The sequence below is a fragment of the Tigriopus californicus genome, chromosome 1, assembly GCF_007210705.1.
Source record: "Tigriopus californicus strain San Diego chromosome 1, Tcal_SD_v2.1, whole genome shotgun sequence".
NCBI lineage: Eukaryota > Metazoa > Arthropoda > Copepoda > Harpacticoida > Harpacticidae > Tigriopus > Tigriopus californicus.
Window position 1 is genome coordinate 13,977,252 of NC_081440.1, and position 18,873 is coordinate 13,996,124.

Below are 18,873 nucleotides of genomic sequence, written 5' to 3' on the forward strand. Positions count from 1 at the left end.
ATGTATGTATGTATGTATGTATGTATGTATGTATGTATGTATGTATGTATGTATGTATGTATGTATGTATGTAAAAATTACACGAATTGCAATTCTTTTCTGAGCAATGGTTGGCATATGAGTTAGTGGTTGACTTAGACCCATGCCCGACTCACTGCCTTACCGAGTCTTTGATCAGATTAGATAGTTTTAAATCATTCGGGAGATTGCTTCAAATTTTGGCAAAAAGAAATGGTGGCAATTTTTGAAACCAGGCCAGTCGTAAGAGTGGTTAAGTAAAAAGTATGGTTCCCCTTTTTGGATCTTGTAAGTAAATTGATTTGTTAAGCTTGGAGTACTTTGTTTAGGCATAAAAACATAAATCGAAGCTGTTGCACTTTGGCCAGATCTCTTATTTTTAAAACATGTTTACGCTTACATAAATCCCCCCGTGTGAGCATTTCGCCTAGCACCAACAATCCAGCGGATTGTCTAGATTTAATCTGTTTTGAGGGAAAAATATCCTGACTCTTATTTCTTTGTTTGTTTATATTTAGTACTTCACGAAAATTAAAGCGCTAACCTTTTCCAATTCATAGGGAATATCAATACTATTTCTAATCGAGCAAGGTTTTCTAAGTTTCGTCAAAGCAACGCCATTTCAGGAATTCGGTTTGCAGTATTTGGACGAAACAAATCACAGAGAAACATTTCAATAGAAATAATGATTTTGGGAAACGCTCTATCCGGTTAAAATGAAATCCCCAAAAGTAAGAGCTAAGACTGAGGAGGTGGTTCCTTATTGGGAAAGGAAATACTAATTGGCAGCGAGTACTTGCCTAAGAGCGGGTAATTCGGAGATGTTCTCTCTAGATATTAGATAACTAAAGAACATCATCGACCTTATTTCGCTAACCAGCAATAGTACAATTCAATGACAAGCTATCATATTAAGTTAGTTTGATATTGACGTCAGTGAAGAGAATTTTGCCGTGGAGAACATATCGACGTCATATTTAGGCTCTACCATCCAATGGTCAATCAAGCTAATCGTTACAAGTTTCTGTTTCAACAAGCCTTTCAAGGATAAACGCAGCATTTTTGCTCTCATGTTTTCTCAAGATTACTTCCCTTGTGTTATATCCTCGTAATCTCAATTATAGCACGGAATTCAAAATCCAGAAAAAGCCTGCTATTTTTTAAATTGCGCCAACGGTGCAATTATACCTGGTACCCAAACAAATAAAAATGTAGTTTGGTTGTTCCATTCCTTGGCGAGATGATTGATAAGCATAATAATGTCATTTTTGTTAGGCATTGTGCCTAAATTAACCTTTTGTAAGAGGTTCTTTTCGAGCAGCAACACTTTTAAACCAAAGTTGGCGCTAAGTTCTGAAAATGATTTAAGTAACTTGAGCAATAATAATTATTTTTCACTCTAATCCTTACACCTAGTCTCTGGTTCTCCTAGAATGTGTGGAGAAATTTCTTAAAAAAACTAGCTTTCAATGTTTCTCTATTGATCTATCATTCCAATTCTTGATCCAGGTTTTTTACAAGGTACTATAACTAGCGATTTTTCGCGTTTTAAAGTTAATAAATATCCACTGCAATTTCACAGGTTTTCTTCGACCGCCATTTTGGACAACAACAAAAGGGCGAAAACATAAGAATTAGAATGGAAGACCAAAGAAGGAAAAAATAAAAAGTTCAAATGATAACATAACTCGTCGAACCAACAACAGCATCATTTTCAAAGCAATAACAAATATCATTTCCATGCACAACAAAACAAGCAGAATTTTAAATGATGTCAATGCTAAATTTCTGGGTGACAAAAGTCCAGTTTCCTAGGTTACGGACGAGCCATCGTTTATGAGTTGAATTCGCTTCGACTCGCTTGCAGTGTGAAAAGAAATTAAGGGTCACCTTAGCCTTTTCTGACAAGGCATCTCCACGCTCAAAGGTTTGTTTGACATTGAACCTTGAGTTTTCATTAAAAGGAAAATATGCACGCATGGTGGCATATTACAAATGATCTAATTTTAGCGTTAAGACCATGGTAACCATTCGATCTTTTGCCGTTAAAGCAATGTTCGAAAAAAGTGAGTATAATCTTGAGGTCAGAAGCTAAGCCAAGGAAGGCCCTGCTGAAGGCCGGCAAGAGACCAAGGACCTGTTGAAACTGGCACGAGACCAATGAATGACCTGTTCAAGGTCTGCAAGAGGTCAAGGACATACTGAAGGCCGACAATAGACCAAGGCCCTGCTGAAGGCCGGTACGAGGTCAAGGACATGCTGAAGGCCGACACGAGACCAAGAACATGCTGAAGACCGGTTCGAGGTCAAGGACATGCTGAAGGGCGGCAAGAAGCCAAGGACATGTTGAAGGGCGGCAAGAGGCCAAGGACATGCTGAAGGGCGACAAGAAGGCAAGGACATGCTGAAGGGCGACAAGAGACCAAGGTCATGCTCAAGGCCTGCAAGAGGCCAAGGACATGCTCAAGGCCTGCAAGAGGCCAAGGACATGCTGAAGGCCGGCAAGAGGTCAAGGACTTGCTGAAGGTCGGCAAGAAGCCGAGGGAAGTTATTGAACCTTTCGGTGTCTATCCTCGAACCATTGGAAAGAGGAGAACTTCATGCAAGAACAGCCAATCCCTTTACAACAGAGCAGACCTAAGGCAAAGATCTGGGATTACAAGAGTCATTCTTGCGATAGCCAAATGTCAGAGACTAAAATTGAATCTTTTAAGGTATTGCGTTGGTTTTTCAACCGTCCCTTTTGATAAAAATTTGAGCCTCAATATGATCGCGCACTTCATTGAAGACAGGGGAAGAGTGTTCAGAAGGCACGAAAAGTGGCCCTAAATTTCTTTCCACCCTAAATCTTTGGGCAAAGAAACGTTTTTGTACCAAAAAAACGATGTAATACAGTCAAAGCAAAAGCAAGGAGTTTGCGGAAACTATCAAATATCATATTTACCGGATTAAAAAAGGTTTTCCAACGGCGTAATTCGTGAGTAGCTTTTTCAACAAGTTGACAAGTCACAAAACTAATAAGCAACAATCCAGTCGTCAAGGATTGCTGCCTTTTATGTGAATGACGCAATGTGTTTTAAGATAATGGGAAATTAGAAAATTAATAGAAACTTAACTGTGTTTCACATACATTCACATCGGTAAAAATAAATGCAAAAAGTGATAAAAAACATTGGATCTTTCAAAAGTCATAAAAAAGATAAGTGTCCAAATTACCAACTTTCTTGATAATCAAACACATGTTGTTTTGTAAGCTTTGCTCATTGCCACTTCGTTACTTAATACATTGAAAACCGATATGAATCATAAGCTAGGTCTATAAGTAACGTTATTCTCTCACAAATACCATTTATGTATTGAAACTATGATCACTTTTGTATGGTGACTAGATATGCAGGTTCAGAAAAAAACCACGAAAAAAATCATCATTAACCCGATTATATATCCTAATTAGAAAAGCTTCATCGCGCAGTGAAAAAGTGAAATCCTCTACCCTTGGGCCAGCTTTGCCTCAGCCTTGATTTATAGTACAGAAAATGCCCACAGAAGTACCTGGAGTCTGTCTTGGATAACCTAATCCAAGTTACTCATCCGTAATTCAGAGCAGCTTTAGATAGACTTTCGAGGTCAATCGGGGTATCACGTTCTCTTTACAAGACCCAGAAATGAAAGAAAGACCACCAACCTGGCCAGATCAGACAAATGTAGATATATTTCGACATGCGACTGACTCTACATTCTAAAGCTTCCCCATTGTGGCCTTTTGTTCCACAGCAATACTTGAATGGCCGATGAACGCGGCGAGGATCAGGAGGAAAATGCTCAAAAGCCATCCTTGAATCATGTATGAGCTCCTAACAATTGGCCGCTCAAGGTCTTTTCTATTACTACACGAATTCAGGTTAAGCTCCAATTTGATTTGGAGACAGGAATGCAATTCATTCGTTTCTTATCAGACCTGCTCTTCAATTGCCAATAGAATAACGGTGCTTGGACACAGCCGCATCTTTTACGTCGTGTTTCTCGAAAGCTTGAGTTCATCAATGAAAGGACGTTCGGGAAGAAGTGTAAATAGGTAATCAAGGGACATGCACTCAATTAGGCCCCTACATGTGTCTTTTGAGACCCCCTGATTTCAGGACCTTTTGGCACTTGGATCTTGTATTTCTCTTTGAGAGTCTCAATTTTTGAGTTGGTGTCGATGGCGAAGTTTTAGGAAGATTTTTGGTCGGCATAAAAGACTAATTGTGGGAAAAACTGTTGTTCTTGGCTTTCCTCCAGCATTCTGTAGAGCTGGGAAAAGGGTTCTTTGTGAGCCAAAATAATCATCGTAATGACCTCGAATACCAATGTTTGTTTGATCTTACAAGCAATTGACGTTGCGGCATTCGTCGTTAATGGATTTGACCTTTTGAGACACTGGGCAAAGGTTCAGCTTGCGTTATCGATCTATCGTCTTGATCAATTGGTCTTTAGCTCAGAGAGTCACTGAACAATCTAATGTACTTTATTTTACATGGCTCTACTTCTTTTTAAACTAGACCTTTTCCAGTTGATTCAAGGACTGCTTTCCCCGATATTACAAAATGAGTGATGGCGCTACACATATATTATCTAACAGCAAATTAGAGTCGTAATATCGGGATTGAAATGATGCCCTTTAATGTGAGTCATCTGTAAACCAACCTAAAGTGTAATTAGGATTCAACTAACATTCAAGGAACATAGTACAAAGACTTCATCGTTCAAACAAGCCTTTGTTTTCGTCCCTCAAAACGCACAGCAACTTGTTCCACAAGAGAGAACCGGTCCTCAATCTCTGGTTCCAAGAAAGATCATGAATTTGTTTGTGCTAAGAACATCAGTTGAACCCATTCGTTGGCGGATAGAGACTTCAGCCCAACCTCCTTGACTCTTGAAATATGTAGCCAGATGGCATTTGTCTGCAATACTTGTGATATTGTGGCTTCAGGCTGATGCCTCGAATTTGAAGCGATGAATGGTGGCTGAAAACGAATTCTTGGAACTTTCCAATTCAATGAACGACTTGAAAATAAGTATCCAGCCGTTCACAGTGAAACCTTTGAAAAAGCCTTGTTGTGGCACATGTTAGAAGGTTCCTGCTCGTTCGAAAGAACTAGTTTGTTAAAAAAAAGCACTGAACCCAATTGGACCCTTCCACTTTGAAATCCTATGATCAATCGCGAGTACCTAGTTCCTTACATACACTAGACCTTTTGTGTTCTTCGACTGAGAATCAGTCCTTTTGATATGCCTCTTGGAAAGGATCCGTCGTCGGCTCTGAAGGATATTATGTACCAAGATGTAGCGAGTAAATATAATCCTGAGGGCTTTTTCGTGTTCCTATGAGTGGTGTTCCATGTTCCAAATGGGCAAATAGCTCATCATCTCGGTATGATCATGTTTCCAATGACACGGGGCTCCATGATATTAGCACGTCCATGTGCAGTACAGTCCAAGAGAACATTCACAACATCTCGCCCAGACCAGGGAGCCTATCTCCTTTGGCGAGGCCAAATTTGGAACAACATAACAAGATCTGCTGCTATTTGATCCAAGTCAAATTGGATCCCTCGATTGCGAAGGTGGCGAAAAAACAAGTGAATACTTTAGAAAACGACCAGAAGGCCGCCAGGCTCTCAAGATGTCTGTTTTTGGCTTTGTTATGGGCGTTACAGTGCACATTACACATCGGTGTAACACAAGAATAGAGGAAACATCGGTTTATCCGGAAACCAATTGCTCCTCCCCGTCCACCCATACGAAAATGTGTGCTTGGCAAAAGTGTTAGAGGGCTTGTGCAACACTGTACCCATTGGTATTGTAGAGGCTTAGGAACAAAATTTGGCGTTTCCAGTGCTCCCTTGTCGATGGTTGGTCGTTTCGAGGAAAATTAATGGCCTTGCGTTCTCAAAGTAGTGTTGTATGTCTTTCCTTCTTTAGCTCAGGTTTCCTTTTCTATCTGCATACCTCGTTTTGGGCACTGACAAAAAACTGGTTGCCTGGGGAGCAGAACCAAATCCTGCTCAGATTAGGCAAATGTCTCTCGTTAGACCCTGGACCGTAGCCGCTTCATCCGCAATTCATACAACCTGTCTAAACTTTCGAAGACGAATTTCGGGTAGTGTTACAGAGCGAGAGTGGTCTATGCCAATGTCCATGCGTGTTCCACTTTGTCTCAACACATTTTGTGCCAGAAACTCGGACTAATGCTCGGAACTCTGAGAGAAATCATCTCGACCAAAATGATCTTCGTCAATGATCCAACCCAACCGAAATAGGATTTCCCACGGACCTCGTGCGCTCTTCCATATCTTGAGATTGGAAAGATAACTTTGCAGATGTTCTGACGCGTAGCATTACGCCTTACTACCACCGTCCAATGTTATGAAACACGTGTTCTCATCCACTAATACTATGGGATAATAGCAGCTAGAGTAGATTGGGAACATCAATAAAAAACTTTTGCTCCTCTAGTCGAGAGGAGAAGTTGTGATTGCCTTAGGTACAGAGTGGGAAAACAAACTACTGTCAATGATACGTTGCCTGTTGAGTGACCAGGTTCAGGATCTGGAGCAATTTCTCAATTGAACTTCTTGGCTGAATTTGTATCCAGAGTAACCAGGATTTATGATCAGTTCGAGTCCCGTAGTGTTGTTTTTCCTGGATTGTTCTAATTGAGAGGAATGATCATCATGCTCAAGCTATCCAAGGGCAAGCTAGCATCTGTTTTGGAGAACCTACCACCTAATGGAATTGTTTATTTGTCTTCTGGTTCATTATCCTGTTGGTCCATGGCCTAAAGACATTGAGTAGCAAACTCAGGTCTCTATTGTTGGTTTAAGGCTTGGGAACTAAAATTATTCAACGAACGAAGCACTCTCTCTCTAGCTTAAGAATCAGGGGACCGCTTGAAGCATGGACGTTAAACCAAACGATCAAACTTGGAAGTTTTGAAGGATGGTTGAAGTGAAATTAGCGTCTTTGCCTCGTAATCGATATGAATATGAAATTGAAAATGAGCTTAAAAGCACAATCGAAGATTCGAAAAGTCGTAAAACGTAAAGAAAAAATAAATCACATTTTTAAGCCCAATAAGATAAATCATGTCTTTTTCTTGGATCACGTACCCTGAAGGAGCAAGACACTGGCGTCGAAAATAAAACCAAAAAATACCCAAGAAACAGACTTGTTACCCATTTTGCAACGATGTCCTCGCCTGTTTTTTTTACAAATCTCTCTGTTTACTTTCCTGACGACTATTTTTTTTCTCTTGCTAGTAATTCCTTCATCTTATACCGCATCAAAACCAAGGCAGGCTTCTTAATTCACCTTACTTGTAGAGAAAGCTTGAGATTTCATAATTGCAGTTACTTAAACCCATATAACAAGCTCGTTAACGGTTTTAGCTAGAACAAAAACACTTGACAGGATGATGCATGCATGTTTCATTCATAAAAATGTGTTGTATCATTTTTGATCTATTTCTGTACCTATCGCACATGCCAATGCCTTCTCCGACCACTTCCTCTGGACATTTAATAACAAAAGAAACGCAGACATTTTAGTCATTTCAAAATCATTAAGAGTTGTATGCCAGGTATTTAGGACATTGTTCTTAAGAACTTGACAATTGTCGGACTTTCGACATCAAATGCTCCAAATTGCTCTGAAATTAACACTCCTTGACTTTGATCCTAGCTCCTCCTGGAATATGCGACCAATACCAGAGGGGAGGGGGGGCTCAAGAGCCTGGAACACACTTCTCAATGATTTTGAAAAGACTAAGAACGTCTGCATTATTGTTGCTATGCTGCAAGTCATAACTACTAATCAATCAAAAAAAAATGATACTCATATCGTAAAGAGTATGTATATTAACGTGTCAAGTCTTGTTGTTGCAGTTGAAGTTGTAAATGAGCTAAATGTTAGTTGATGAGAAGTCGCAAATATGAAACTCCTTGTATAATGGCCCGAAGCTGCTTTCACTCGTCAAGATTTCCAAAGCTCGAGTGATCGATCAATGGATCAGATATTGGAGCAAGTAAGATATCCTTTAAGCTGATCCGTCCTTTCATTCCTTCAGGCAATCCAAAATAAGCCCCTCTTTTGATCTTGTAGCAGACCCTCGAGGCTCAAGATTGGCTTGATTAATTCCTCAGCTTTGTTTATTCGAAAAGACCGAGTGCCCGATGGCCTTAAGTGACTCAGATAATGCCTTTCCCATCGGTTGCCACTCATTAGACAAGGAACCTAGCAGTTCGTTACTTATCAAGCTAGCTACCGTTCCAATACCTCACCTGACTAATTGGTGTTTCTACTAGAACTGCCGAAGACAATTGGATCACGCAATACTACGTATATACTACGTAGTCAATCTTTACTACCTATCACTTGAGAATGGCTCTTATTTCAATTAACTGAAGCAATTTGGCCCTTTAAAGAAAGTAGTTAGAAGAAGTCTTACCCGAGGAAAACCTGGGAGGAGATATGCTTTCAGGTAACATGTTGCCCACTACCACGTTCTTGAGGGATACCAACATATTGCTAAAGGCTTGTCCCAATTTGCCTTGGGACGATTCAGCGTCAGCATTTCGGACTGTATGAGAGGCCACAATCACTTTGGAGCCCAACTTCTGCACGTTCGCCGATGCAGTCTTATCAAAGTTTTTGGCCTTACTGCGATTCCTCTCTGAGCTGACATCCTTGGGACGGAAGAGACTCCTCAGTGATCCCAGTTGGTGATCCATTTTTTGATCTACTGTATATGAATTTTGTTGCTCGTCGATGATCGAAGTCTTTTGAATATCCTTGATGAGGAGACTTCCAGGTCCGAAGTCTGATATGTATCTGGCAAGGCCAGAGTGAAGCGATTCGGTTCCAGGTTCCAATCCGAGAGTGAGAACGAGCCGTGGTTCCGCAGCGCTTGAAGGGCGTTTGTCCCCGTCAAACACCGTTGAGAAGTGCACAGTTTAGAGCGCAGGCTATTCATCGAGTAAGAAAATCTGGAGTTGCTTGATTTAACGTTCTCTACATCGTTCTACAACGGACCTATGAGATAGTGTACCCTTATGATGTTATACAATACACTTGCTAGAATAGTCTCCTTGAATTTTTGCGTGAAAACTAATTATCTATGGCGAAGAAAGCTTTGGCGATGGGCTACGAAAAGTTTGCTAATTTCTGACAAAAGCAGTTGCAAACGTCACCACAAAATGAGAGTGCTCTTCAACATCTGTTTCTCTAACATCGTCAGATTTTAAGACAAAAATAGCTATCAAGCTGGGTATTTGGAAAGATTAATTTGATGATTTCAGGCCATATTGAATACTAAATGCTGAAGCTCATCTAACTAGTAATATCGACAGCTTTGGAGATTTGGTGAATATGATATTTTAAACTGTTTTCTACAATATGAACGACTTGTTATATCATTGAATGAATCATGGCAAGCAGAATAACATATGTTGCAACTTAGCTAAATATTTCATTGCAGATGCAAGAAAGTGGCAATGAACAAGTAAGGAAACATAAGAACTGACGGCCAAGATCCTTAAAAGATAAAAGGCCTGTTTTTCAAGAAGTATTAAACTCTCAGTCAATCAAAAGAAACCTTGTAGTTTCAAATCGAAGAATAATATAACCGACCGTTGACAAAATATCTTCGATAATATGGGTTTCTTGACCGAAGTACGGTAGTTCATGATTTAAGCCTCGAACTCCAATGGCATGAAAATTGCTAGAAGTAAGTTTATATAACTGCACGGTCAATCGATGAAATGTTCAGATGAAGATAATAATTTGTAAAGCATCCACTTGAACATTAATCGAATCGCCACGCTTTCCCGCCAGAATAAGAGCATTTTTCTAATTTCTCGCCAATCTGGGCCAAAATCCTCCGATTTGGGACAAAATGATCGTTTTTGCGACGCTCTTGAATTGTTAAATGAATAAAAAGCAAGTATGCCGAACGCGATAATTATTAATACGTATACATTCTATCAAAATTAGGAACCTTTTATCCAACTTTGAAAGACTTCCACCATCTTTTCCCCTTAGAAATATTGTAGTTTTCTTTTCGAGCTAGTTTTTGTCCAATCAAAACTTTATAAAGAACTAAAAACCGAAGCACAACTAAAAATAGGATTCAACTTCATACCTCAGGTCTGTTTGGTAGATGGATTGAGGCAAATGAATGCACATTAGAAAAGCCTAAGCAACGCTGTTTCACGTGTTACTTTCATAAAATAGGAACGGCATCGGTAACGGAACGGTTTTTCAGCCCTCCCGTTACCGTTCTTTCTTCCTTTTTACACGGGGGAAAGAAAAAAAAGTAAATAGGTTTCCTCCCCTATTTTTTAAAAGATCCGCCCCAAAGGCAGTGAACATTTTCCTACCGATGGGATCAAAAAATACTCATGAGAGGTTGCATGGCGGAAATCCGTACACTAAGTCTCAAAATGTAACCACGGTTTTCTTCTCGTTAAATGAGTGCAATGCTTGCCTCACATTAAAAATGTTCAAACAATGAAACAATGATAACAAAGATGCAAAATACTGAATCTCTCAATTCTCGAACTCTTGTATTCTTGTACCCTGAAACCCTCGTCTGTATGTCATTTGTTTCACGTCATGTTTGTTTATCAATTATGTTGACCATGACCAAAATAGAAGAAACCGAAAAAAGAAATTGAAATTTTATTTTAATTAAATAAATTTGACACCAAACCTTTGCAGGTAAGCAAAAACCCATTGAATTTTGAGTCCATTGTTTTTCATGCATCCATTACAAGGACTGATATTTTCTGATCAAAAATGCTACCATACGCAGTTGGCAGGGTTCAAACCTGCGCGGGTAGAACCCATTGGATTTCAAGTCCAACGCCTTAACCACTCGGCCACAACTGCTGGATGGTTGTACTGCTCTTAGTCTTGTACATTCTAACCTGAAATTAAAACGTGACCAAGGTCTACTTTCATCTGCAAATGGGTTTGTCCAATTAGCAATACGCGGAAATCTCTCCAAATATACTTTCACTTCTGATTGGTCTGTTTGAAAATGAATTTGACACCAAACCTTTGCAGGTAAGCAAAAACCATTGAATTTCGAGTCCATTGTTTTGCCATGCATCCATTATAAGGACTGATATTTTCTGATCAAAATGCTACCATACGCAGTTCGCAGGGTCCGAATCAAATTTGGTATTATTTTTTAAATCTCTCGTGTTACTGATCAGAATTTGATTTAGTAATAACACGACAATAAAAATAACCCTGCAATGTCCATTGATTGCTGATTTCAATGATATGAGACTCCCCTTGTATGCTTTGAACTTCAAATGATTTTATTTAAGGTTTCTTTGCCACTCCGTTCCTCGAAGTAATTCAAGTGTTCCCTAAATTCGAGGATAGATGTTTTTTGGGGTGGAAATGAAATTATCTATGGTTTTGAGCCAGTCTATGCAGACCCTTTGTGTTTGAAATCTAATCCAATAGCCTTTCTGATCTAATTTTTCGATAAGAATTACTATTCCGAGAAATTTCATAACACCAGATCGTTGATATTGCTGTCGTCTGATAAAAATTGAGTTGGTAGAAAATTTTACAAAATCTAATGATATTCAAGCGCAAATCAATTATTTGCCCGACCACCTACTACTCTGAGAGATCGTTTTTATTTCAACACCGAAAAAATTTGTTGTTTACGAATCACGGTTCTAAGTCTTACAAAATGGTTTGAAGTCCAACCACTCTTTCAAAAGTTCTTAATCACTGAATAATTTGCAAGACAGTTTTGAATAATGATGTGAACGGTTTTGTTATTCGAACATGATGAAACATTTCGCAGTTTTTGATTGGGGTAAGTAGTAAGTAAAGTAAAAGTATTGCGTTTCATGTCCAACGCCCAAACTCACTTTGTCAGTCTAATTATTTCATTTCATATGCTTTTCACGGTGTGCTGAGGCACAAATATTTGGACTTACGTTGGTTACTACAACAAGTACTACGGAAAATTTCCTGAGAATTGATTGCAAACCGGTTGTTTCAATGCTTTGACAACCAAATGGTCGGCTTTCAGATATACATATTCAAGGCGTGCATTAAGTGACTGAGGGTATATTATTTAAATAACAATGCAAAAAGAATCACAATCATCATCTGTCGTTTTGATAACGTTCCAACTTCGATCTGGTTACCCAGTGTTTTCGCAATTTACAATCACGAAAGATTGTTTCCTAAAATGGGAATTGCACAAACACAAAAAAATAATTTACGCCAATGATTTACGCAACGATATTATGTATTGTTCTCGAATAATCAGACTGCCAGAGATCTATCTTTTCAAGAACCCCTCTTGATGTTGGAACTCAAACCCAGGTTTTGGCCTTAGATTATCTGCAATATGATGATAAAAACACTCAGGATCCTTTCTTGAAAGCATTCAGTATTATGTTTCCATACAATTCTCGGTTTCGACTTACTTCTCCGGAACGTCTGAAACCTTTGGTCCAGAAGTACAATAGCCACAGTATTGTTGCTCTCCTGCTTTATGAATATTGGTCGGCTGAGGTTCCTATCTTTTTCCATGCTCTAATCGAATCAGTAGGAGCATGTTTGACTGAAGCGACTTTCTTTCATCACGGTTCTCTGTAGAAACTTTCGCCAGATTTGATAGCACCCCTGAGGATGGAACAAAATGAAGATGGTCGAGATGGAAATGAGAAAATGGTCTAGATGGACGGCCAAGGATCCTGGAATTAAGTCTCAAGTGGTGTTGGAACAAGTGGAACACGCCTCCACAGCGCTCACTACCTATCTATCTACGTTCACCCACTCCAGTCATCTATAGGGCTGCTCAACCTGTCAGACTTATCTAGTTGATGAATGTTCCAGGTTCAAGTGGACAGAACCGGAGGCAAAAACCTAGTCCCAGCCATCGATTGGAATCTCCTTGTAACCCCGTAGAGATGAATGCTTTCCATCTTTTTCCTACCCATTGTTGAGTGGGACTATTTGAAGGCATTCCGTTTGACTTGAGACTGGTCAACATTGTTTTCGTATTCAAGGTGTCCCCTCTATCTCTCTCTGATTGTGAGATTGGACACTGAATTGGACCAGTCTTAACGGAAATAAGCAATTAAGTAGCCTCGCTGACGTATGTAGAGAGGACATCTATTCTCCTCTATTCTTAAGACACTTTTTATTCTATCATACAAGATGTTCGGGAAAGTTGACGTGAGCCAAGTGTAATTAACTTCTTCATCTCAGAGGGAAGATACGTAGAGTGTGATTGGATTGTTTGTGTTAGCGCTGTTTGTCCTGAACTGGTAATCAGGCCTTGGTCCACATATTGAGAGAGGCATATATATTTTTGCATTGGAACTTGAGGTCTTTCAAGTCCCACGTTCCAAGACCTAGGATCTTCGTAAAGTAAATTGCAATGGTTTGGCATTCTTTATCAGAATCCTTTTCAAGACAATGGGATTCGAAAAGGTGGATATATGGAACGAGAGTGGAACCCTTATCTCGCTTGAGCTTTGGCACAAAAGAGATGGCCTTAAACTGTTCGGAATTGAAATAGATTCTTCCAATCGAATCAAGTTTCAGATCACGATTTCCGATCAATCTTAAATCCTGGGTCTTGGAACTGGCGGGCCATGATGGAACCCACTTGTAGAGCAGGGTTGCCAAAACGGAGACCAATTGCCTCAAAACAACGTTGACAAAGTCAATTGGTCGGTTCCGAAAGACTCCTAATAGGTGATCCTGGTGCTTGTACACTAGAGGCCAAAAACCGAGAAGATGAACCCTCCTCCCTCTGTGTCCTATTTTGCGTCTCTCCCTTCAACTAGGGTCTTCTCCCTTCAACCACGAAACCCAACCACACGCCTCGGCCGTTTTTCATCGACATGAAACCGTGCCTAACCACCGGAAATGGCTATTAGGAAATTTGGGTCGTCCTACTTCCGAATGCTGACTCCCATGCTCAAGATGTTTACCGAAGCCTTCGATTGAAAAACATTGCTCCTCCGGAATTGCTAGATGGACTCTAACACAGAAATAGAGTCAGGTTACGTATGTTTTCAATAGAAAACCCATATGCAACCCTTTACCATGCAAACGCTTTCTTCCGGCGCATTACATCAAACCCTGTTTGAGCAAGTTGTCCGAGGATTTTTTGGGTCTAACATTTGGGCAAACTTTGGGTTGGGCAAACGAAATATTCCTCGACCTACTCAAAACAGAGCAGCCTTCAGATGGGATCAGATAAATAATCACGGGAGGTTGCGACTAGGGCTACCAAATTATATTTTCCGTGGCATATGAAATCACTAGCGGAACATCGGAAACCTGTTAGTTAGTCACAAAAAGTAACCCTGATTTATCTTCGATCAAACCAGGGTTACTTTTTTTGTCAAAGCTAATCTTTTACCTTACGATATGGAAAGGGTAGTGCTTTGACTTTTCTAGCTTTCTGGCAATTCTGATTTTGAAAAGGTATTTGATCCCATCAATAGTGCTGCCGATGACGAATCTGACGAAAGTGTTTGGGTCAGGCACAAACCAGCTATTTGAAGCTTGCAAGAACAAAAAGTGTATGTTGATGGTTATCATGGGGCTCAAACTGTAATTTTCATCAAGATGCTGGAACACTGAACAGAAACGGAAGAAGCAAGTCTCAGTTCTGACTGACATCCAAAGATGTCGGGATTACCTCGACTGAGCACAGGCAAATGTTTCCAGCTTTCCTTAAAGCAGCTTGCAATTTTCAAAACGACAGGTGCCTTTTATGGATAGCTGGGTAGAGTCGCTTTTTCCCGTCTTGGCACATCATGAAAATTCTGTTCTGCAAACACAAAAGCACCTATCGTGCAGAAACTGAAGTGCCATGTATGATATATTCCCTCTATACATATACTATGTTTAAAATATCCTTGGCGCCTTTATTTACGCAATCATTCCTCGGTAGACAGTGCAGCAGACCGTGTTTTAAGCTTTTACCACCATGAGGCGGCGTATAGACGTTACCCAGTGTGAAAATGTATCCACGTACAACTCATATTTTCATACTGGGGTCATACTTCATACTGGTTTCTCTCCGAGGTCTGAGGTGTAAAAAACTCTCTTTTGGTATCACTATGAATCAAATAAAAAAAAAAACTTTCTAGTTTGCAGATGGAGGACCAAAGGAACAATTTCTTTGCTGAACTGTCAACGTAGGAACAAAGAATTAATCCCTTTATTCCTGAGCATGAAACGTTGCATGAAAGAATTCGCCACAACACATGAATGCCGGGCATTCTTTTTAATTGCGACTGAGAACCATGCCATTACGTTAAGTGATGAGACGTAAAAATGCGTATGTTTGGCGATAGGCAAAGACAGATGAAATAGCAAATTGGCGGGGGAGTACATTTATTCGACCAGAATTTGATCTCATATTAGAATGACCACAATAATGCAACAATCGACTCTTTGCCTTTAGTATCTGCCTTATAAACTTCGCACGAATTGAGCTTACTTGATACCAATATTCATCACATCTTATGCAATATGATACTTCTTAAAGTAGTAGAAATAATGACGTGTTTTCTCTTTTTGATCAATTCTCCCAAGGACAGTTTCTACATTTAATCATTAAAAAAGGGGAAAATTACCTCGCACAACGACATCCGTTTGAAATTAATTGTTTTGGTTTTGCTTTAATCAACTTTGTAAACTGTAGATGCCTCCAATTTCATTTCGCTAAAATGATAAATACATTGGCGCAATTTTTACTTTTAACGTCTTTTTACTTTTCGTCTGAATCTTAGCATTTAATTGGTGAATGTATCCTTTTGCAATGCAACTTTGAGCCTCTCAAGAACCAAATTTAAAGTATCTTTAAAAGCGTGAAAAGAAACTAACTTTCATTTATTTGTAGTGTTTTATATGGTGCAAACTAAATGTGAAAGAAGAGGAAAATATCAGATTTTGCTCTCTTCTTCCCGTATTCATTTTTTACAAGTGCATTGGCCAAATTAAAGTCATACATAAGAATTGCAATAAATAAATTTGAAATATCAGATCCCAACTTGCTTACCATAGAATGCAAGAGACAACAATTACTAGAGGAAGAAGACAGACGTGGTTGTATTTCCTCTCAACCATTTTATGGTTGCTCTTTGTAGTCAAACTTAAAAAAAAATCAAGGAAGGCTTTAATACCCACCAAATTCTTGCAGCCAAGAATATGAAAGAATTAAGGTGACTAGGACCATGGCATCTAAAAGAGAGCTTTTGTACAACTTGAACTGCGAAAAGAAATGGTGGTATTTGACCGAATGGACTTTAAATGTTTTTTTTTAACTCAAAGGTAAAGATAAAAGGACACACGTAACAATGACAAAAGTAAAACCACGCAACCTTTCCATAGAAATCCGTCGTTTTCCTCTCTTTTTATTACTTAGAGCCGAAAAAAGCCCGTAATCAAAATGATCCAACGAAATTAAAAAATCACAAGAGGAGCATTCTCCTGTCGATTTGAGCATCCGGTCCAAAAGCGGTCTCTTCCATTTCAATCATCCGCTCCAATTGATAGTGTCGCCATTCGTCCAATTGCCAATCATCCGATTCGCTCTCCGAGTCCGAAAATCCCTCATCAGACCAATGTTCTGACTCCTCTTTGTGATGCTCAAGAAGCATGAGCGAATCAAAGAGACATTCACAGATCGAGCACCTGGAAAAGGAAGGAAGGAACAGAGACCAACTCCATTAATTACTCGACTCACAAAAATGAGGTAATTAGCTTGACGTTCACGTTCTCTTCGTCCCAGATCTGGCGGCAGATTGCCGAACTCGTCGTGAAATCATTTTCTTCGTACAAAGTTCCAACGAACGGAGATCGGAGTCGACATCTGACAAGTGTGTCAATTACGGCTGTTTATCACAGTCTGTTTCTGATCTCTGCCCAGGCTATTCATCAAATTCAACTCAGGCAAGTACTAAGTGCCAACCATGGATATCTAGAAACGTTCCCTTTCTACGAAATAGCTACATAGGTTTAAAGCGTCTCGCTCAGACTGGAAGTCAAAAATTTCGAATAATAAAAAGTAAGCACCCAGGGCAGCATTGCTCGGTAAACAAGCTTGTCACTGTCCACCATTTTATCACTCATCATAACATTTTTTACAGTTGAGTTCCTCTGATCTAAGTATCCATGGGATCCGGACTCTGGCCCCGTTCTCGTCTCCTAATGTGTCAAATGACTAGAAAGGTAATCAATCTCGAACATAAAACTCTCTTTCGGTGCTGCTCGTCCGAGTCTACATATTGGAGGCCATCAAAGAGGCCTCGTCGATCAGTCGACACCGGCCGTTGGACACGCGAGTCCCGAACCATGCATGAATCTCGGGTCGGAACCAGATCCACATCCATCCAAGGTTGTGAGTACAACAAAACACGATCAGTGGGTGGTGTCGACTCCTTGGCTCCCGTGAGAAACGTCAGAAAGAGGAAGGAAAGTGATGATTCATCATTCATCATGGCTCAGATGATGATGATGATGATGATCTGCCTTAAACTCCCCATCATCCTCAGCGCTATGTGGAGTTAGTCGTGGTGGTGGAGGAGGAGGATGGTGATGATGATGAGTTGCAGTAGTAGTTCGGGAGTGACTTTAGTATCGGCTCATTATTTCTCTGGACTGACAGGCGAAGAGCGACGAGCTCCGAATGTTTTCTGCTGTCCTGACAGGGAAACTGTCGAATAAGTGATCATTTGCTACGTTTATAGCACATCCATTTCTCAAAAGCCTCGTACGAAAAATGATTGTGAGCTGTCGGGTGTCAAATGGCAGAGAGAAGGAAAGAGAGAGGGATTGATCCTATCTTTTGCTACTCCTCTCAGTCTCACAACAACAGATTGTCAAAGAGCTCCAGTCCTTCTAAAGCTTAACTAACTCCCCCCTTTTTGAGTAATGATGACTTTCAACTCAAGTTTAAGGGGATCTTTGGCCAGGCTCATCAATATTCGACCCAAGATCCATCAATTGGAGGAGACGAATCGCAAGAATGATGAATTGGATCATCATGACCACAACAGGCTCGAGGAGGATCTCGTTTTCATCCATCATGTCCATTTCGAATCCACTCATGAACGCATATCAGGTAGTTTGTTAGTAGGACTTCAAGGTACTCACCCCCAATGACGTCTCTTCTGTTGGTGTCTCTCCAAGAGATTTGGCGTGGTAAAAGATCGATCACAAACTTGGCAGGTTAACTCCTCCTCATCTGAAATGGACGTTATCAATGCACATCCAATGAATCGAAGTGATTTTTCCACGCCTCACCCCAGTGTTCCAGGAAATGGTTGTCCAAGTACTCGGATGCGGGTGTGGATGTTGAAGCAATGGTTGAGGTATCGATGGACATTGGACTAACGATTGCACTAGCCTCATCTCTGGACGGAGATTGAGCGACATCTTCGGAAGTAGGCAATTTATCATAGAATTTGCGGTTGGATGTCCCTAGAGAGAGAGAGAGTGAGAGGTTGGGTGGTAATCAAAGTCTGTACTCCGTTTCTTTGCAACTTCAAGAAAGGCGAAAAATTGTTATATTGTGAAAAGAGTTGCATACATTCTGTTCCAAGTTAGTGAGTTAATTTCACAAAAAAAATAAAATAATAATTTTACCCGAAGTGACGTTTTTCAGTCTCAATCAGTCGCCAGAAGCAAAATATATACATATAATATACGTGTACACTTAATTTCAGCTAAAACGTTATTCGATATATTTTTTGTCATAACTAGTGACGGCTAAATTTACAGGCAAAGTGTATTTGATATACTCAAGCA

General features: G+C 40.0%; 2 protein-coding genes and 1 non-coding gene across 5 annotated transcripts in view; all 3 read right to left on the bottom strand.

Moving 5' to 3' along the window:
* The window catches only part of LOC131886500 (uncharacterized), a 17,454-nt gene extending 8,459 nt beyond the window's left edge, over window positions 1–8,995 (bottom strand). The window contains exon 1 of the mRNA XM_059234868.1: window positions 8,507–8,995. Within this exon, the coding sequence (XP_059090851.1) occupies window positions 8,507–8,789 (283 nt within the window). The 5' untranslated portion in view covers window positions 8,790–8,995. The remainder of the gene's footprint in view (window positions 1–8,506) is intronic.
* A 1,870-nt stretch (window positions 8,996–10,865) lies between these two features.
* Window positions 10,866–10,947, bottom strand: Trnas-uga (transfer RNA serine (anticodon UGA)). Its single transcript has one exon. It is a non-coding gene; the product is annotated as a tRNA-Ser (tRNA).
* Window positions 10,948–16,446: 5,499 nt separating this feature from the next.
* The window catches only part of LOC131877117 (uncharacterized), an 11,513-nt gene continuing 9,086 nt past the window's right edge, over window positions 16,447–18,873 (bottom strand). For all 3 annotated transcript variants that reach the window (XM_059222704.1, XM_059222713.1, XM_059222722.1), the window contains exons 3-5: window positions 18,370–18,546; window positions 18,220–18,310; window positions 16,447–16,758 (exon numbers count right to left, since the gene is read on the bottom strand). In XM_059222704.1, coding sequence (XP_059078687.1) covers window positions 16,536–16,758; window positions 18,220–18,310; window positions 18,370–18,546 — 491 coding nt within the window. In that variant the 3' untranslated portion in view covers window positions 16,447–16,535. The remainder of the gene's footprint in view (window positions 16,759–18,219; window positions 18,311–18,369; window positions 18,547–18,873) is intronic.